At 43.6% G+C, this 22,395-nt stretch overlaps 1 protein-coding gene across 1 annotated transcript in view; it reads left to right on the forward strand.

The window, feature by feature from the left end:
• LOC126272171 (GPI ethanolamine phosphate transferase 1) overlaps positions 1–22,395 on the forward strand; it is a 292,386-nt gene that overhangs the window by 65,135 nt on the left and 204,856 nt on the right. The window contains exon 3 of the mRNA XM_049974812.1: positions 10,021–10,120. Within this exon, the coding sequence (XP_049830769.1) occupies positions 10,021–10,120 (100 nt within the window). The remainder of the gene's footprint in view (positions 1–10,020; positions 10,121–22,395) is intronic.

Raw genomic sequence — 22,395 nt, forward strand, 5'->3', positions numbered from 1 at the left:
AAACGGCTGCGTGCGCGAGCCCGCCGCATTATCCGCCAACGCAAGCAGGAGTGCTGGGAGCGGTATGTGTCCACCATTGGCCTCCATGTCACTCCATCGCAGGTCTGGGCCAAGATTCGCCGCCTCTATGGCTATCGGACTCCTGTCAGCATCCCTGCGCTCTCACTGAATGGAGCAGTTTGTATTGACTCCGACGTCATTGCAAACCCCTTGGGAGAGCACTTTGCTCTGAATTCCGCTTCTGCCAACTACCCCTTGGGCTTCCGCTCCATTAAAGAGCGGATAGAACGTCGGAGTCTTTCTTTTCGCACCCACCATCCTGAATTGTACAATGTTCCATTCAGTGAGTGGGAAATCCGCAGTGCCCTCGCCGCTTGTCCTGATACCGCTCCTGGCCCAGATAGCATCCACTCTCAGATACTGAAACACCTTTCAGTGGACTGCCAGCGACGCCTCCTCAACCTTTACAACCGCATTTGGGTCGAGGGTGAGTTTCCGTCGCAATGGCGGTAAAGTCTTGTTGTCCCCATTCTGAAACCGGGGAAGAGCCCTTTGGAGGTGGACAGCTACCTTCCCATTAGCCTCACCAACGTTCCTTGCAAATTGCTTGAATGGATGGTGAGCCGGCGCTTGAATTGGGTACTGGAGTCTCGGGGCCTTCTGGCTCCGTCTCGGGGTGGGTTCCGTAAAGGCCGCTCCGCCGCCGACAATCTGGTGAGCCTGGAGTCGGCCATCTGTACTGCCTTTGCCCGCCGTCAGCATCTGGTCGCTGTCTTTTTCGACACGCGGAAGGCGTATGATATGACATGGCGTCATCACATCCTTTCTACGCTTCATGGATGGGGCCTTCGGGGCCCTCTGCCGATCTATATTCGCAATTTTCTGTCGTATCGTATCTTCCGCGTGCACGTCGCGCCCTCATATAGTTCCTACCAAGTCCAGGAGAACGGTGTGCCACAGGCTTCTGTTCTAAGTTCTGTCTCTGCTTCCCTGTATGCTGACAACTTCTGCCTTTACTACAGCTCTATTGGCATTGCAGCTGCTGAACGTCAGCTACAGGGCGCAATCCGCAAGGCGCAGTCTTGGGCTGTAGCCCATGGTTTTCAGTTTTCGGCAGCCAAGAGCTGCGTTATGCATTTCTGCCGGCGATGCACTGTTCACCCGGAGCCAAGGCTTTATCTTGACGGCGAGCTTCTTACAGTGGTGGAGTTTCATAGGTTTTTGGGGGTGGTTTTTGATGCCCGGTTGACTTGGCTGCCTCATATTCGGCAGCTTAAACAGGCGTGTTGGCGGCATCTAAATGCTCTGCGATGCCTGAGTCACACCACGTGGGCCGCTGACCGAACCACTCTCCTACGGCTTTACCAGGCGTTAATCCAGTCCCGTCTGGACTACGGGAGTCTGGCTTATGGCTCAGCATCTCCATCTGCATTGCGGGTGCTGGACCCAATCCTCCACAGCGGGATACGCCTTGCCACTGGTGCCTTCCGAACCAGCCCTGTGGACAGCATACTTGTGGAGGCAGGTGTCCCTCCACTGCGGTTACAACGCCAACAATTACTGGCTGCTTATTCTGCCCATGTTTTTAGCTTGCCCGGGCATCCAAATTATCATGTCCTGTTCCCGCAGTCAGTCGTCCATCTGCCAGAACGTCGGCCCTGGTCGGGTTGTCCGATCGCCATACGCGTCAAACAGCTTCTCTACGGGCTTGGGTGTTTCTCTGTACCACCTCCTTTCCGGGCCTCTCTGCGTACACCCCCCATGGTGTGTGCCTCGCCCTTGCCTTCGGCTCAACTTGGCACAGGGCCCAAAGGACTCAGTCCCTCCGGTGGCCTTCCGACGCCGCTTTTATTCCATCCTGGCCACGTATCAGGGCTCTGGCGTTGTCTATACCGACGGTTCGATGGTTGCTGGTCTAGTCGGTTATGCACTAACTCTAGGGGACCATTCTGAACAACGTTCGTTGCCGGCTGACTGCAGTGTTTACACTGCTGAGCTTGTCGCCATCTTTCGTGCCTTAGAGTATATCCGCTCCTGCTCAGGTGAGTCTTTCGTTATCTGTTGCGATTCCCTGAGCGGTTTACGAGCTCTCGACCAGTGTTTCCTTCGTTCTCGTCTGGTGATGGCTATCCAGGTGTCCCTGCATACTCTTGCCCGTTGCGGCAGATCTGTGGTCTTTGTTTGGACCCCGGGCCATGTTGGGATACCCGGAAATGAAACTGTTGACCGCCTGGCGAAAGAGGCCACTAGTGCACCATCTCTAGAGATTGGCCTCCCGGCGACTGATTTGCGGGCACTATTACGCCACAAAGTTTTCGATTTGTGGGACACTGTTTGGCGCAACCTGCCCATGCCAAACAAACTCCGCCGTATCAAGGAGACGACTACTATGTGGTGGTCATCCATGCGAGCCAACCGCAGGGAATCAGTCGTCCTTTGTTGGCTCCGCATTGGCCACACCCGACTCACACAGTTATTTACTGTGTCGTGAGGATCCCCCTCTTTGTCGTTGTGGGGCGTCCTTGACGGTGGTCCATATTCTGTTGGAGTGCGCCCTTTTAACTGTGCTCAGGCAGACTTTTGCGCTGCCTGATACGCTCTCTGCACTTTTATCTGACGACTCTTCCATAGCGGACATAGTTCTGCGTTTTATTCGGGCAGGGGGATTTTATCGCTTAATGTAAGTGTGTGAGTTTTTGTGTTGATTCTGGCCTATGGCCTACGATTTGTCTTATTATTATTATTATTATTATTATTATTATTATTTTTTATTCCCCCCCCATGTGTTTCTCGGTGGTTGGCTTTTCCCTTTTTGTTTGTATGGTCGGCCAACCGCCGTCACACTCTGTGTGATTTTAGTTCGTCTTGTCTGGTCTTTGTCTACGTTTCTCTTGTTCTGTGTCGTCTGTCTTATCGTCTGTTGATCGTTTTTATTCTCTGTGGGTGTTTTTAGTATTTGGAAAACGGGACCAATGACCGTAGCAGTCTGGTCCCTTTAACCCCCACAAACCAACCAACCATCTGTTGTTCCTAGTTACACCACTGTTTTCCCAGTTACACCCTCTCCCATTAGCATTGTACTCTCTTGTTCTATCATATTGGTGTTCATTCCGAAAATCTCTAGCGTCCCTTCTAGTGTTCTCCCCACGGTAATCAGAATTCCACCTCCCACTGTAATGGTTTCCATTACTAAACTGTTGCACATTTCTCTCCATTGCCCTGTCTAATTTGTCTATATATTTTAGAAACTGGTCTAAACAGTCATCAGGTCCATGCACTAATTCCCACTGTATTCTTTCAGGTAACCTCCTTTTAAGGGCATCAATTTGCGTCATTTAGTCGAAGGGTTTATCTAGATGCACCAATTTCTTAAGTTGATCCCTGCAAAAGTCTTTCATTGAGTGGTTTCTGCCCCTGAAACTTGGCCCATTTAAAAATTCACTTTTTTCTACCCTGTTCAGTCTCAGACCAAAACTTATTTGAGAAACTCTTCTTAAAATCATCAAACGTTTTCCACTCATCAAAATGTTGGTTTGCCCAAGACAAAGCTTCTCCCTCAAGGAATTTTTTTACAAACTTAATCTTTATATTATCAGACATGCCAGGAACAAGGTTGTCAGAGCAGTGTTGTAAAAAGTCTACAGGGTGTAAATTATTACAAGGATAACTTTTTACAGGTGAATTACTCCACACACTCCCACCATTCATACATAAATTTCTAGACACAAAATTATCTTGCATTTCAGTGAATCTCTTGTCTATTAACTTAAGATACAAGAGTTTGTAACATGTAATTTATTTAATTCAGCATTTAAGGTGTTAATTTTTGATTCTGTATCCAGACTTAATTTGTCTACTCTCTCCTCCACAGTTCTTTGAGCTGCAGTTAACCTTTCAATCTCTTTTCCTTGACTACTGTGGCCAATTTATTTTCTAAGGTCACAAACTTATTTTCTATAGCCTCAATTTTGGAGTTCACGCCCTTCAAACTTTCTCCTAATTGAAGTTTTAAATTTGAGATCTCTTCTTTCAGGACATCACCATTGCTTTTCATTTTTGCTTCCAGTGATTCACTAGTTAAGTTTAATTTCGCTTCTAGCGACTCAATGGATGCATTTATTTTTGATTCTAGGAATTCACTATTTGAATTCATTGCCATTGTTAATTCGGACTGCATTTGTCCCATTCTGGCAAAGAGTAAACTTACCCAGTCCTGAAACTTCCTGGCAGATTAAAACTGTGTGCCCGACCGAGACTCGAACTCGGGACCTTAGGCTTCCGCGGGCAAGTGCTCTACCATCTGAGCTACCGAAGCACGACTCATGCCCGGTACTCACAGCCTTACTTCTGCCAGTACCTCGTCTCCTACCTTCCAAACTTTCCAGAAGCTCTCCTGCGAACCTTGCAGAACTAGCACTCCTGAAAGAAAGGATATTGCGGAGACATGGCTTAGCCACAGCCTGGGGGACGTTTCCAGAATGAGATTTTCTCTCTGCAGCGGAGTGTGCGCTGATATGAAACTTCCTGGCAGATTAAAACTGTGTGCCCGACCGGGACTCGAACTCGGGACCTTTGCCTTTCGCGGGCAAGTGCTTTACCATCTGAGCTACCGAAGCACGACTCACGCCCGGTACTCACAGCCTTACTTCTGCCAGTACCTCGTCTCCTACCTTCCAAACTTTCCAGAAGCTCTCCTGCGAACCTTGCAGAACTAGCACTCCTGAAAGAAAGGATATTGCGGAGACATGGCTTAGCCACAGCCTGGGGGACGTTTCCAGAATGAGATTTTCTCTCTGCAGCGGAGTGTGCGCTGATATGAAACTTCCTGGCAGATTAAAACTGTGTGCCCAACCGGGACTCGAACTCGGGACCTTTGCCTTTCGCGGGCAAGTGCTCTACCATCTGAGCTACCGAAGCACGACTCACGCCCGGTACTCACCGGGCGTGAGTCGTGCTTCAGTACCTCAGATGGTAGAGCATTTGCCCGCGAAAGGCAAAGGTCCCGAGGTCGAGTCCCGGTCGGGCACACAGTTTTAATCTGCCCGGAAGTTTCATATCAGCGCACACTCCGCTGCAGAGTGAAAATCTCGTTCTTACCCAGTCCTGTTGATCCAGTTTTCTTTCGTTTCTTGATTCATCTAAGTCGTCACTTACACCACACACGTTCGAGTCTAACATTTCTCCCACTTCCTTTTTAATTTCTTCTGGTAGCGTCATGATGGCACCATGTGTTTGGACACAGTTTTGACTAAAAGTTTAAAACAAAGCAGAATTGTACTTATCTTTTCGCACCACAACGTGGATCATAGGTCCACCTCTCCGATAAGCCAGCACTTTCTTGGTTCTCACACTACTTTTTCTGGTCCAGGAAACATGTACAATGTTATTCATGTTTTACGAATTATAAAATTTATAATGTTTCGCAAAAGAAGCACAATTAGTCTCATCGCATTTAACTGTAATATCTCGGATGAGCCCCCAAGTTTAACGGACCTCTTCCTAGGATTTCCACAGTCTATAAATTGTCCCACTCCTTTGTCCACATGGTGATTTCAGGCACTAAAGGAAATTCAAATTTATAGGCCGAGGTCGTTAACAAGTACAAACAGTTTGGTACTTAACTCATATCGATGGCTGCGTTGTTGTCTTCGTGAAGTCTAGAGGTGATTCCACTGCGATGCTCCCGCAGTTTTTTTGTGTTTGGATGAGACTAACTGGTTTGTAGGGCGACGTGGTATTTTGGTTTTTAGAGAGCAAATGTTACATTATTTTTGCACATCACTATTTAATTCATTTATTCACATTTAACACTTCTACAATAATATGAAATAAGACATTGTTTTACACCACATCTGTATCGCCACCTCCTCCAACCCACGTTCCCAATCCAAAGACACTCAACCACCTCCTTCCAAGCTCAACCTCCTTCCCCCATGACCAAAGATAACTGTCTCTTAGTTGTTACACGCAGTCAAAGGCTATATTTACATAAAACATTACATGTAAAGAAATTACTGACATACATGATTTTACGTTCTGTTATAAGATGAGTAGGTAAAACAATTGGGTAATGTTCGAATACAGTATTAGTAGTATGCTGCTCAACACAGCCACATTTGTTACATATCTATATGCCTTTGTACAAGCCTTAATTTTTCTTATCTTGTCTTTGTGGTCCATACCCAAAATGTATGTTTGCTGCAGTCAGCTGCAAATGCCGATTCTCCAAATTTTCTCAGTGGTGGCTTGTGAAATGGTCATCATCTTACCTCCAGGGATTGATATCTGATTTCATTATGCATCTTCATAATGTGTTCCTAAACCTACCAGCAATAAATCTAGCAGCACATGTATATTGTTTTGATGTCTTCCTTTAATCCAACTTGGAATTGAATGGCTATTAATCTCACTATTTTCAATATTTAGCTCCCCGTCAGACTGGGAAATACAGTACCCTCAGTTACTTAATCTGATGCAGTAACTCCGCCAACCCTTCTTCCTCCCTGAGGCTTTTAATGTGCATAACACCTTTCGGGCAGTCCCAGGCAATCTGCTAGGAGTCTCCTCACTGAATTGTTGGTTGATGATTTTAATCATGTTTTCCCAATGACAGATTCCCTGCCCCCTTCAGTGCAGCACACAGTTCATCCTTGGCCATCAGTCTTACACTTTCCTTAACTAATGTAGTCACATTATTACAATGGGCCATACATAATTATCTCTGTTACATTTACCCCTTTCCAGTGGTCCTGTTGATAATTCCAGAGGACAAACTGGTTGACCATCTGGACTGCTTGATGATATTCTTAGAGATGTAACAACTACAGTTATTGATGCCACTGAGGTAGCAATCCTATACTCCAAGGACCATTGACACAGATGGAGGGCTGGGGAAATTGGGGAGAGAATGCAAGGCCATCAGCGAGCTCATGAATGACTCAAATGACATTTCGTGATGGTCAATTTCATAATCTTCAAATAGCTGCAAAAACAAAGAATGCTGGGAATAATTTACATCCTCCCTGGAAATGCATACCCCCTCTGCTCAGGTGGGGGTGAAACACTGTGGGTTATTTGACCACCAATGCCCAATGACTATTCCCAGCCTTCACCTTTATGGTATTTCCACTGATCCCTGTGACTTCTTGGAGCATTTTGTGATCAACTTTGCAGGCACATCAATGGTTTACTCGTACCGCCCTTCTTTCCAGGCACGAAACAATGGATGAAGGACATTTTTTCTGTCTTTTACTGTACACTGTTCAGAACCATACAATGAACTATTCACAGAGAGGGAACTACTTGTTGGCCTTGACTCACAACATGACGTAGCACTAGGTCCCGACTTGCTCCATAATGAACTGCTCCAAAACTTTAATGTATATCAGAAAAAATAATTTCTCAGAGTTTTTAATTGTATCTGCCTCAGAGGTGAATATCTCACACAGTGGTGAAATAGTATCATTATCCAAATCCTTAAACCAGGAAAGGACCCATCCTCCATTGACAGCTACTGACCAGGCACCATTACTTGTATGCTGTTTAAATCACTTGACTGGATGGTGATCCTTGGATTGTGCTGGTCCCTCAAGTCATGTGGCCTTTTGCCCACCTACCAGCATAGTTTCTGGAAGAAACAACCAACCACTTGGTCAGATTAGAAACAGCAACATCACTTCACTTACCTTTTACTAAATACCACCATCTTATTGAAGTTTCCTTTGACTTGCATGAAGTGCATCACACTGCCTTATACTATCATATGTTGATCATACTCTATGGCTAGGGTTTTTGTTGCACTTTACCAATATTTATTTACAACCTCTTGTCCTATTGATCATTCAGGGTTAGTTGATAAACACCTCAACTGGCCCCACAGTTGCAGGAGAAAGAGATATTTCAGGCCTCTGTCCTCAGTGTTGCCTTTTCCCTTGTAGCCATCAGTGGAATAATTGACTCTGTGGGACTGACCATTACTCCTACCCTCTATGCAGATGGCTTTTATATTTAGTGTAGCTTTCAGTCCATGGCTCTCACTGAGTGTCAATGCCAAGAAGCCGTATGAAGGACCTCTCTTTGGGCCACAAGCGTGACCTTGCTTTCTATCCCACCAAAATGCAGATCATGGGCTTTTGTCATTGCATCATCATCCGTCGAGATACAGAACTTTTCCAAGTAATCCAACACCTCAAAGAGGTTGTAAAAGCCTACTTCCTAGGGCTGCTCTGATAATAAATGGACGTGGCTTCCCCATATCCATTAAGTTGTGTACAGAAACTGAATGATGCCGATTTGTCTGTCATACCTTTTAGGGCGCTGACTACTTTACTCTGTTGGTGTTCATTAGGACTGTAGTTGTATCACATATAAGCTATGGATTCCAGGTATAAGATTAAACAACACTGCCATTGTTGCAGCAGAGGCCAGGTTTGTCACCAGGGCTTTCCAAAAGAAATCACTAGACAGTTGTTGGCTGAGTCTTGGGATCCTACTGCTGCAATTTTGGCTTCACCGACCATTACTTTACTATGCCTTCTTTGTCTCTCAATTCTTTAACTATCCCAACTATCAGATCCTTTTACTCAGCCAGGAATTCTGATAGTTGACACATGGCAGGACTCCAGATTGGAATTGAATGGGAAAACCTTCATAAAGATCTGTCTCTCCCTCAATTGGCTGTATCCATCAGGTCACCTCATGCAACCTCCTAGTTTATACCTAAACCACACATTCCGCTTGGAGTGTAATGACAATGGTTGGTTGGTTATGGTGTGGCACACTCCATTTATGATCTGTCACCCTGATGCATGTGTGTCAGCTTTACCTCCTAAATAACTTCCAGTTACTATTCTTGAAGTGGTTCCTTTTGTGGTCCTGATATGCTGTTCCATGAGACCGTGACGTATGACTTCTTCACCGTCTGGAGTGAGGTGGATGCTGGAAGAGCTTCAGTCAGTTTCAAGCTACTAAATTACATAAACCAGTTTTTACAACTCTTATTTCTTGTACCAGCAATGGTTTTCATGTACATTTCAAATTACAATGATGGGTAGACTGATCTCTCTTACTTCATAGCTAATGAAAGATTAAAACACCTATACTTGTACCCCAGCACATAGCCGACTGACAGTTGTCATAATGAAACTTTGTTTGTTGCATCGTCTACATACTTGGCAGCACCCCTTTGCTTCTTTATCTCCAGGCCACTGACAAGCCGTGACATCTAAGCATTAGAGGATCTCCACAGCAGGTGGAAATAAACATTTCTCATCATGCGTTGCCAGTGTGCCAAGGTAACTCCTTTTTTTCATCTATCTACACATATGTAAAATAAGTGCAAGCACAGTGGGGTGTTCTACTCTTAACAACTACCTAAACTATGAACATCTTTCATCGGCCTAAGAGGATGAAAGCGGAACTTGTTATTCCATGTAATCCCATGTTTAGAATTATGATGGAAACCATTGCAACTGTATAAATGAAGATTTGTATTCACAGTTGTAATGTATGTATCTGATCGATACTGTTTTCCTGGTGCAGTGGATCTGTTACGCAGTTTGGTGCGGTGGATCTGTTACACAGTTTACTTGCATCAATGTTATTGCTGTGCCTACTAGTAAGTGCTGAGCTTTCCTGAAGCAGTCTACACCATTTGACTTCACTTATGAAAATACAAGCATACAACCACCTCTGTGGATTCACTCATACCTCCCGAAACACAGTGCGTACAAATTCTAAGTGTCCCAGTAGCAACTGCATGTTAACACATACAGTTTAAGCTATCAAGCAGCATAGAAAAAAATGAGCAACTTTGACTTAATCTAGTGTCTTGTCGATGTAGTTGCTGTTGGGTAAACTGTTTTGTGAGAGTCTTTTATATGTTTTCTAGCAGTTGTACTTCAGATGTGGCAAATTTTCTTGGCTAATTGTAAGTCACCCATTTGTGCTACATGTCCATAACATTTCAAATGTGTTTTTGTGCAACGGAACTTCTCAATCAGCTATGCATTTCGTTTTCAGGGATGGAAAGAAAATCCTGTTGAGTTTGATACTGTGTTCAATCAGAGCCGCTTCACATGGTCCTGGGGAAGTCCTGACATTCTACCTATGTTTGCAAAAGGTATGTATACTCATTAATCATTAGATTAGCTACATTGTTAAATAACTACAGACAGTATTTTCATACAGAGTGTACAAAGAGAAAACACCAAAGACATGTTGTATGTTATGATCATTTTTTAAGAAGGAACCCAGTGTGGAAATGCATAGTTTCGGCACTGTGGGCCATCAGAGTTTGATAATGATAGTGTTGAAGCTTCTTTGGATTGTGTTTGGTATCTTCCCTAGTTATGCATCCCCATTAGCTATCAGATTGAAGTGGACACTTATGACACCACAAACAGCTCTCCAATGGATTACACTGAATACAAACCCTGACTGGGGTGACAAATCCTTTCCACCTGTGACCAGATGCAGTATGCTTACTTCTTACAGGGTATTGATAATTATTGGTAATGATCCGTCTAATCATGTTACAAAAATTGAATTTTAAAATCCTTTTGGCTCACGCAGTAAATATAGAAAAACATTACCACAGACTAGTACATAAAGTAATATGCTGTAACTTCCAGTGTTATGCGTGCACCGTTTCATAGTTCGTGCATGAAGTTTGTGCTTGATTTGGCCTCTAGAGGACACCCAGCCTGCTAATAAGACAGCAGATGCATGTGCAACCTGCAAGCTGCATCACCTATTGTAACTAATTTCTTTATAGGTCGGAGCACAAAGCTCCACTGGGCACTTGTGTATCACTCATTGTTTGTTACTCTGCTTTCCATATATGTGAACAGTTTGAGCAATAAAATACAGTGTACTTTGGGTCAGAACACTTTTCGCAGATGAATACGGTATTTGTCTCCACATGTCCCACTTCAGTCATTAGTCCTTTGAGTTTAATTTCCATGGAAGCAGTGTTTAAATCTCTTCTTGATCAGCAGCAGGCACTGGCAGTTGCTATTCCCAGTTTAATGACTACATTGGCACAACGTGCAACGCTGTCAACAACATATCCACCACAATCTGCTGCATATGATGGTGCAGCAGAAGAATGGTATACTAATGAGAAATGCCTTCAGCAACATTCCAGGCATTTGAGGTAACAGAAGTAAACTTGCGGAAGGGCCTGCTTTTATCGTGAATTTTGCCCCAGTTGTTGTGTGAGCTCGCTCCCTTACAGGAACCTCCAACTTGGCCAAAAGTTATCAAAATGGTCATACAAGGCCTGGGCACCAGAACTATGTGAACTTAGCCATCGTTGTAATTTTGTGACAAATGTTCATAAGGAGTCCTACACCAATCTTGCGGTTCGTGATGCAATTGTATGTTTTGCTTCTGATACGGAAGTTAGTGAGCAAACTCTGCAGTGTGAAAATCCTACACTTACAGAAGTTTCAAATGTAGCTCATTTGAAGTTTCATGAGCTGCAGGTAGTCAGACAGAAGCCTGGTTCGGCATTTCAGAAATCAGTTCCTCTCACCCCTCTCAGTCATCGGTTCATTCGCAAGGGAATTTGGGAATTTAGACACTACAGCAGCAGTCCAGCTAGTGTCTCAGTGTATAGGTAACCATTGTTTATGACAACAACAGTCCACATCACAACAGCGACAGCCTCATGCTCCGCCGCCTTCATGCTCATACTGCTTCATTCAAAACAAATGGACTGCATGTATCAAGTGCTGGGCTTTGTGTAATAGGTGCCATAAGAAAGGACACATTGTTTCTGTGTGTAACTCCTTTCCAAACCTGAGTGAGGATTAAATGAACATGGATGTGACTATTGTGTCAGCAGTGACGGTGTCTCAAGGTAAGTTGTATATGAAGTGTGTGTGTTTAACAAACCATTGAGAATGCTGGTGGACAAAGATGCAGCAGAAAAGTTGGTGAATTCTCAGACTAGTGTGGATTTGGATTCTTTCCTTTTGACTCCAGTGTACCAGAGGCTGGTGAGTTATAACAAACAACATATTCCCATTCTTGGACAGTTTTCTGCACCTACTGTGGTCTGTTCATTAACATTCCTAGTAGAAGACAATGCTTACACTGCAAACCTGCTTGGTTTGGACACTTTCAAACCGTTTGAATTCTCCATTGATGCTGAAGTGCGTTTGGTTTCTAATCAAGTTCTCTATCAACAGTGGCAGGCTCTGTGTGCTGGATTTCATATCTATTTTCTCCAGGACTTAGTTGTGCAACTGAATTTCAGGCTCATATTATGATGAAACAGTCTGCCTGCCCCTGTTTTTCTCTGTCCCAACTGTTACTGGTACCCTCTCAGGATGAAGTAAATGTAGAATTTGATCATCTTCAATACCTTCATGTTAGTTCTCTTTCTTCTAGTGAATGGTCAAGTCCACTGGTGATATCCAAAAAAACTACCGGTAAAATACACCTCTTTGGTGATTTTAAAATGCCTATTATGCACAATCAATCATTGATACCTACACTTTGCTGTGCTGTAACAAACTGTTCACAAAATTATCAGGAAGCCATTATTTTTCAAAGACAGACTTGGCAGAGGCATACTTACAGTGGCCGCTCGGCGAGGAACCTATGTCTTCTAGTTATCAGTACCCCATTTGTGCTTTATCAGTACCATCATTTACCTTATGGTGGGGAAACACACCATTATTTTTCAGTGCTTTCTAAAGCCTCTTATTGTATCACTTCCAGGCTGCATCAGCTATTTAGATGACATTGCAGTGTGTGGTGCCTCTATAGAGAAACATTTGCAGAATGTTCACGCACCATGTCCTGTTTTACAGCCTGCAGCATTAAAGTGCAACTTGGATAAGACCCAGTTTTTTCAACCATACAGTATTTATTTCGGTTTTGAAGTGTCGCATGCTGGCATTAAACCATTGAGGCAGCATATTGATGATATTGTTGCGTTCCACACCTCCTGTACATCAATGAATTAAAGGCATTTGTAGGCAAAACTGTGTACTACCACAAATTCATACCAGATGCTTCTACTGTGTCACAACCATTCTATGCATTATTATGTAAAGTTGTTCCCTTGCGCTGGTTCCCGCTTGTGACTGAGCGTTTAAGTTGCTGTAATCTGACCTCCAGGCGATGCTCCTGATCCTTTGAGAAATTATTTTGTATTACAAAATTGTCTTTCTGTTTGGGTTGGCATGCTGCTATTAGCTGCAGATGACACCACTCCACCGTCTGTAAATCCCATCCACCCTTCAGTGTGAGATTATGCGTTTATTACATGTGGACCACTGCATTGTGTCACATACAAAAGCAGACATGTTTTTTGGTGAGGCTTTGATTGGGAAATGTGTGAATTGTTGCAGCCTGCCCACAGTGCGCCACCCATCAGGCAGTTCTCCTTGCTTCTTTGTCACTATGGCCAGATCCATAGCAGCCTTGGAAATGAATTCACATCGATTACTTTTTTGAAATTTCCACTAGCTTGTAATTGATGTTTATTCTAAGTTTCTGTACAGGGGTGCATTGTCTGTCTACTACTGCAGTGGCAACAATTTCAGCTTTGTCCAAAATTTTTGGAATGGAAGTTGTATACTTTAGTTACAGGCAACCGTGTCTAGTTCATATCTCAGGAATTTGAAGATATTTGTAATCTGCCCTCAATCAAATGGAGAAACAGAATGACTAATATGAATAAGACTCTGATGGAAAAAAAAATCTATTTTGGATATATCGCCAGAAGTAACTCTTGACCGATACCTCAGTTCTTGTAAGTTCAGTCCTTTTGACGATAAGAATCCAGTAGAGTTGTTGCATGGTCGTCAGCCACAGACTCTGCTACATCAGCTTCAGCCAACCCCATGCCATCCATCAGCACTGGTGCTACAACCTTCTGGCCTGGCATGGCTGTTTGGGCTCATAGGTATGGCCGCTTGCCAAAATGGGTGTCGGCGGTAATTGAGAGTATCTGTGGCTGACACCTGTGTGTTGTCTACATGACTGAGGGGGGCATCATTACACATTGACCAGCTACACTGAAGCGCCAAAGAAACTGGTATAGGCATACGTATTCAAATACGGAGATATGTAGACAGGCAGAATACAGCCTATACAGACAACTAGTGTCCGGCGCAGTTGTTAGATCGTATTCTGGTGCTACAATGCCAGGTTATCAAGATTTAATTGAGGTCGAACCTGGTGTTATAGTTGGCACATGAGCGATAGGACACAGCATCTCTGAGGTAGCGATGCAGTGGGGATTTTCCTGTACTATCATTTCATCAATGTACCGTGATTATCAGGAATCCAGTAAAACATCAAATCTTCAACATTTCTACAGCCAGAAAAGGATCCTGCATGGACAGGACCAATAATGGCTGAAGAGAATCATTCAGTGTGACAGAACTGCAACCCTTCCACAAATTGTTGCATATTTCAATGCCGGGCCATCAACAAGTGGGCTTTTGGAGCCAGAGGCCCACTTGTGTACCCTTGATGACAGCATGACACAAAGCTTTACACCTCACCTGGAACCGTCAATGCCGATATTGGACTGTTGGTGATTGGAAACGTGTTGCCTGGTCAGAGAAGTCTCATTTCAAATTGTATGAAGCAGATTGATGTGTACAGATATGGAGACAACCTCATGAATCCATGGACCCTGCATGTCAAAAGGGGACTGTTCAAGCTGGTGGAGGCTCTGTAGTGGGGTGGGGTGTGTGCAGTGGGAGTGATATGGGATATGTCTAGATACGACTCTGACAGGTGACATGAACATAAGCATCCTGTCTGATCACCTGCATCCGTTTGTGTCCATTGTGCATTCTGAGAGACGTGGGCAATTCCAGCAGGAAAATGTGACATCCCACACGTCCAGACTTGTTACAGAGTGGCTTCAGGAACACTCTTCTGAGTTCAAACACATCCGCTGTGACCCAGGCTCTCCTTCCTCTGGTGCATCGCCAGAGGGGTTCATTGTGCAATCGCTGGCGGCTTTCAGAGAGAGAGGATGTACTAGCGTATGGGCAGTTTGTGGTAGGTGGCCTGCATGGATGGCTGCGTTTTGTAAGCGGGATTTTATTGTACGGTGAGCTGTTTTGAGGTGGGAAGCCACGCCCAGACTTGTTACAGAGTGGCTTCAGGAACACTCTTCTGAGTTCAAACACATCCGCTGTGACCCAGGCTCTCCTTCCTCTGGTGCATCGCCAGAGGGGTTCATTGTGCAATCGCTGGCGGCTTTCAGAGAGAGAGGATGTACTAGCGTATGGGCAGTTTGTGGTAGGTGGCCTGCATGGATGGCTGCGTTTTGTAAGCGGGATTTTATTGTACGGTGAGCTGTTTTGAGGTGGGAAGCCACGCCCCGTCGCAGTTTGTGTTGCGACTCATCCAGAAAGGAAGTGAGGCGATGTGCCTGGAGGTGTGATGTTGTGCCGTGTGTATTATCAAGTTCCTGGCTTCTTGTGGTAAGATTGCTCTTCCTTATGCATTGTACCCTCCCTTAAAGGGGAGCCTTTCGACAGAGCGACATTGAGTGTTCAATGAGCATACAGTTGAAATTACTGTTATTACCAAATATGGCATTGCTCTGTGATTATTAATAACTTGTCAAGATTACTGCCTTTCGACAGTGTGCCGTCGATATTTCCTGTTGTTATTAACAAGCGCAGTTGAATCACAATTTGTTTAATGGCAAGCCACAAGAAGAGCCTTTCGACAGAGCGCCGTTAAGTGCTCATTCAGCGTACAGTTGAAAATACTGTTATTACCAAATGTTTTACAGCCACTAGCAGTTGTACTCTGGGCTTGTGACTTGGTTGATTACATAGTGTTTTTTTAAAAGCCCCTTTAATGTATGTGTATGTTGGGTCACAGCAGGTCTGGTGACTGATTATTAGCGTTGTCAGTAAGATAACATAGTTCTAGTTTTTTTATATATTGTTGTTTAAACTTTCTTATTTTTAATGTATGTATATGCCGGGTTGCAGCAGGTCTGGCGATTAAGTATTACTGTTGTTAGTAACACCTGCTACTTGTTGCTCGAACAATTATTTTGTTGTAGTCCTTACCTATGTCTGTTAATATTTAAAAGGTAAAATAATTCTGGCCGTTTAATAGTCTTATCCGCAGCAGGTTTACCTGGTAGCTTACGGCCATCAGCTGTAGTATTCTGGGGTTGTTCCTTGGTTGATTACATTTTTCTGACTAATGACCTCAGTAATTCAGTCGCATAGTGCTCAGAACCATTACATTTTTCTAGTTTTATGTACATATGTACTGTTTAAATAGTGTGTGTGTGTGTGTGTGTGTGTGTGTGTGTGGTCACAACAGGTCTGGGAATTAACCTATCATTATTGAGAAATGTGCCCCGGTTGTTGGTTTGATTGCGTAGTGACAATAATTTTGGTATATCATTTTATATACATTCTTCCAACTTGAGGTTTGGGAAGGCAAGAAACGTCTGTATTTACGGTCATTGCAGGATCAACATTGGTTTTTGATGTTCCGCTCCCAACTGTGATCCTGTACCCTGTACCTTGGGCACATATTTGGGTTGAGAGAGTTGCCTATTCTGAGGCATGCCACTTGCTATATCTGTCGGAGCCTGTATTGCTCGATCTCCCAGAACTTGGTCTAGCCCTCCCATTCCCATTCCTATTTAACGATAAATCCAGACTTGAGTAAGACCATATCATGCTGACAACCAAACTCCCCAGACATGAATATTATTGAGCATATCTGGGATGCCTTGCAAAGTGCTGTTCAGAAGAGATCTCCACCCTCTCATACTCTTATAGATTTATGGACAGCCCTGCAGGATTCATGGTGTCAGTTCCCTCCAGCACTACTTCAGACATTAGTCGAGTCCCTGCCACGTCATGTTATGGCACTTCTGTGTGCTCATGGGGGCCCTACACAATATTAGGCAGATGTGCCAGTTTATTTGGCTCCTCAGTGTATGACCCCGCACGGATGGCTGTGCACCGGGTGTGCCTCTGACTCCCCCCCCCTCCCCCTTCCCCCCTCCCCCATCCTCCATCTGCCTGGCTGTCTCCTGCATCGCAGTAGGCACCCTCGCTTTCTCTGCCACTGCTGCTGACATCTTTACCGCTGTGTCCTCTGCAGTAGATCTCCCCTTCAGCTGTCGGGAGCCACAGCAGGACCCAGGTCCCGCACTGTCGCAGCCAGCGCCTCCACTGCTGCCACCTCCATCGCAGCCAGTCCCACCTGTTGTGCTGTCTTCACTGCCGCTTCCTTCCCTAGGGTCTGATTTGGACATGGAAATGGAGGCTGCACCAGTGTTGCCTGCCCTCCTGTAAGACCTTTCATGGGGTGTGGGTGCTGCACCTGTCTGTGCTCAGACCATTTCTCACCTGGTGGCAGCACATCTCATGACTCGACAGCCTCCGTCAACCACAGAAGAAATGGATGTGAGCACAGTGGTCACTACTTTGCAAAGGAAGAAGAGTGCTGTAACTACCGATGTTTTGTCTGCAGCGCTTCATAGTTCACGTTTGAAGTTTGTGCTTGAGTCAGCCACTGGAGGCTACCAAGCGTGCTAATGTGACAGCAGTTGTGTGTCCAGCTTATTTGCTGCACTGCCTGTTGGCTCTAATTACTGTATAGGGTGGAGCCCAAGACTCCATCGAGAACTTATGTATCGTTCATTGTACTGCACTTGCCTTCCATGTGTGTGAACAATTCAAGCAGTGAATTACACTTCTTTGCGTTATATCAGAATAAACATTGCATCCTTGTTAATATAAATACAGCAGTAATTGTGATTATGAGCATTTAAAACTCAGTTCATACTAAAAGACATCTGTACAAATTAAATACATGTTCCCAAAACATCTTTATAAGTTGTGTTTACTAAACTGAACATAATTTCACTGGTTCATGTACTACACAATACGACAAGATTTACCTGGATTTTCAGGGACATCACTTGTGGTATGATGAAATGTGGCCAAATCTCATTGGACAGAAAAATGAGAATAACTTCTCAGCCCCTTTTTAGATTATTTCTTGTTGCAGATAATTCATTTAATGGAATGTGACATAAAAAAAGACTGGGTGTCATCAATATTGGAAAAAGAATGCAATTTCAGGCAATAAACATAAAAGTTCAGTTACATGCAGTGAACAATTTATTATTAAAATGTAATCAGTTCTTTGGTAGAGAAAGCCATTCTCATCTGAACTTTCACATTGGTGCAATTTGATTATTTCTTTATTATTCAGGCCAACACTGTAACCATCTCAGTCTTCATCAAGAAGAGTTCTTTATTCTTTTCCCTTTTTTCCTCTTTTTAAAAGTTTGCAGAGTGGCATAATAATACAAGAGGTAACCTTTGGTTTGTAGTCTTGGTTCAAATGGCTCTGAGCACTATAGTCATCAGTCCCCTAGAACTTAGAACTACTTAAACGTAACCAAGCTAAGGACATCACATAACACCCAGTCATCACGAGGCAGAGAAAATCCCTGACCCCGCCGAGAATCGAACCTGGGAACCTGGGTGCGGGAAGTGAGAACGCTACTGCACGACCACGAGCTGAGGACTTTGTAGTCTTCTTTGTGTACACCATCATTCAGTTTGTCCTATATTCCTGTTTAAACTCCCCATATCATTGGTATATTTTGGGGTCTTGATTTCATTAGTCATATGTATTACCACCATTACTTTCTTTTTTTCATATCAGCAACCACACCACATCTCATCATCCACTTCTCCACAATATATACATTATTTTTATCAATAATTATTTTGGCTTCCACACCAGTATACAAAGGCGAAATTTTTTACAGTATTTTTACAGATCAGAAATAGCTCTTTAAATATTTTAATATCCAAAACATATATGTAAAAATAGTGTATTGTACTAAATAATAATTATAATAATTTATTTAAGTCAATAAGACTCTTCGATACATATTGCTATCAATACAACCCTTACACATCCATGTTTCCCTCACAACCAATCCACTGTGCCTGTGGAATGCTCAGTATGTTGAGTAGCAAGACAAAAGTGTCAAAGTGGAGCCAATGACTGTGCTTTCCGTAGTTTCTCATAGTGCATTACAGACACCCTAGTGTCTTCTGCTAACTTTAGTTTAGCTACACCTAATAAATGCTCATTACTCCAATTTTCCAACATGGGAGCTGTAGCCAAATTTTCAAAAAAACACAAAGACATCTTCCCCCAGTTTCCCGCAAAGTGGAGTGACTGACGAAGTGGTGTTAATATTGAGGATAGATACGCTAGGGTGTGACAATTCCGTCCTTTCCTCCCATTGTTGTCCTAATTCTGTCTGCAACTGAGCTACTTATTCTGTTCGATGCTGAATCGCCTTGTGAACCGAAATTTGTTTATCCATATTGCCTACTTATTACCAAATCAAGTATACAATATACTCAAATGATAAGGCAAAAAAAGGACTAGTGAAACGGCCTACAGGCCCCAAAAAGCTCTAAAATAGGGACTTACTTATACAGATGCATAGGAAATCCGTGCTGCGAAAACACACAATTGGCACTTGTGTTGCACTTGATGCCCGTCTTCATATTTTGTAGTGGCACCAAATATAATGGTGTAGTAGAAGACATACTTCTGATACCAATTATAATGGGATCTCTGGGATGGCTGGGCGTGGCCGCAATTATCTGCTGAAGATGGGTGCAGGTGCAGCAGAATAAGGCAGTGAGTGTGGTTTCAGTTGCCTGAGACTGCAGTCCTGTGTGTGTGTGTGTGTGTGTGTGTGTGTGTGTGTGTGTGTGTGTGTGTGTGTGGTGTTGTTGTTGTTGTTGTTGTTGCCATTGGCCGAAAGCTTTAAGTGTGAAACACTTTTTGTTGTGCCTGTCTGCGACTCAGCGTCTACGCTATATGGTTGAGTAGCAACTTTCCTTCTCATAATATTGTTACATTCCATCCTGGATTTTCCATAGTTTGGGAATAAAGCAGTATGTAGATACAAGACCCTCATTATTGCTGTTGGTTTACATTCATTATACTTCGATTCTGCTGGTGTTTATGGTGAGCAAGTCAAATACTCCTTCATGGCTTCTCCAATGCACAGACTTCCTGCCCATAGTCAACACTAGAATGGACTGAGTGCCACTGTGGCAGCTGTTGTGTCAAGGGAAGTCTCGGATTAGATGACCTGTAGCTGTTGGCTGACATCCCTTGCTGCGGCCGCGAATGCGGCAGACTGCTTCTCACCCCAGCCTCACAGAGTAAAGGAGTTCCCTGTTTGAGCCTCGGCAGATGCAGGGATGGCTGGACACCAGCTTTGTAGTTCTGTGAATGCCCAAACACTCAGGCAGGGGACAGAGGTTCAAGGCTTGATGACAGTAATTGTGGCAGTGGCATCTGCATGCTGCCTACAGGCAGAGCCTGTACATCATATTAGTGCCCAGCTGTTCACTGATGATGTGCTGGTACAGTGGGGTTTAATGCAGCTGCTCCAGGCTAACTTTGTGTAAGAGACCGCATTTGCATATCACACGGAAATGTGTTGAACAGAGTTGGTGACCAAAGTCTGGCTGTTGTCGTGAGACTGTCGATCAAACCACAGAAGCTTGTTTTGGCTATCCCACTCACTGGCCACTGACATGTGAAAGCTGGCCGCGGTGGTCTAGCGGTTCCAGGCGCTCAGTCCGGAAACGTGCGACAGCTACGGTTGCAGGTTCGAATCCTGCCTCGGGCATGGATGCGTGTGATGTCCTTAGGTTAGTTAGGTTTAATTAGTTCTAAGTTCTAGGGGACTGATGACCACAGCAGTTAAGTCCCATAGTGCTCAGAGCCATTTGAACCATTTTTTGACATGTGAAAGTCTGACGACATGGGAAGGGCAGCTTCTGCTGGGGTGCTGACCGTGCAGGTTGACAGCCAGTGGTGACCAGTGTCCAGTCCCTAGTGGTCTGCTCTTCCACTCAAAGCACTACTGTAGTTTATACCAGTACACCTCCTTGCTTCATCTTTGATATTTTATTTTGCTTCCAGGGTAGCAGAATTCCTTAACTTCGTCTACTTGTGGTCACCAATTTTGATGTTAAGTTCATTACTACTCTTATTTCTGTTACTCCTCATCTTTCCTCAGTTTACACTTAATTCATATTCTATGTGCACTAGACTGTTCATTCCATTCAGTATGTCTTGTAATTCTTCTTCGCTTCCACTGAGGATAGGAGCATCATCATTGGTATCCTCTCACCCTGATTATTAATCCCCTTTTGCATTTCCATCATTACTTCTTTGATGTATAGATTGAATAGCAGAGGCAAAAGACTGCTTCTCTGCCCTAAATCCTTTTTAATTTGAGCACTGTACTCTTGGATTTCTGTTCTTATCGCCCTTCTTGGTTCTCATATGTGTGATATATTGCCGTTCTTTCCACTTAGCTTACTTCTACTTTTCTCAGAATTTCAGAAATGTTGCATCAATTATATTGTCAAATGCTTTTTTTTAGCTCAACAAATATAAAGACTTTACTTGTTCGAGAGCCAGACAGATTTAATCTAACACGTCCTCAGTTTTCTTTTACATTCTTCTGTATTTTCATCTAAACCTCCTGGTGTATTTGATAATAAGTCTTCTGAAGCTCTTTTAAAATCTTTTGATTAATACAGGATCCATATGTTTCCCAGGCTGACTAATTTCTTCTTCTATCACATTATCAGACAGTTTATTCCCCTCATAAAGGCCTTTAGTGCTATCTGCTCTGTGTTTAAAAGTGGAAGTTCTCGTTACACTGTCAACAGAGGTTAACACTATTTTAATTTAATCGAAGCTTGTTTACTTCTCTTTATTCTGAATCAGTCTTTCCAGGCACCATTTCTTTTTCAATTTCTTCACACTTTTCCTGTAACAATTTCACCTTGGCTTCCCTCCAATTCATATTTATTTCATTCCAAAGTTACTTTTATTGCTGTATTCCTGTCTTTTCCTGAACATTTTTGTACTCCTCCTTCAGTCAACAAGTTGAATGCATTCACTATTACTGGCTGAAATTAACTGCAGATTCAGTTACTCTGTCTCCTCCTTCTGCCAGCCCATATTCTCCCATAATTCGGTCTTCTATTCCTTTCCCTAATACCGCATTCCAATCTCCAATTATTATTAGATTATCATCTTCATTTGCATCCTGAATTACGCTTTCAGTATCTTCATATACTTTCTGTATTTCTTCTTCTTCTTCTTCTTCTTCTTCTTCTTCTGATGTTGGCATTTATACCTGAACTATTGTTTTTGGTGGCAGTTTGCTTTTGAGTGTGATGAAACCAACTCTATCAATGAACTGTTAACAGTAATTCACTTTCTGTCCTACCTTCCTATTCATGAAGCATCCTACCCCAGTTATACCATTTACTGCTGCTGCTGCTGATGTTTCCTTGTATT

Source organism: Schistocerca gregaria, chromosome 5, assembly GCF_023897955.1.
Source record: "Schistocerca gregaria isolate iqSchGreg1 chromosome 5, iqSchGreg1.2, whole genome shotgun sequence".
Taxonomy (NCBI): Eukaryota; Metazoa; Arthropoda; class Insecta; order Orthoptera; family Acrididae; genus Schistocerca; species Schistocerca gregaria.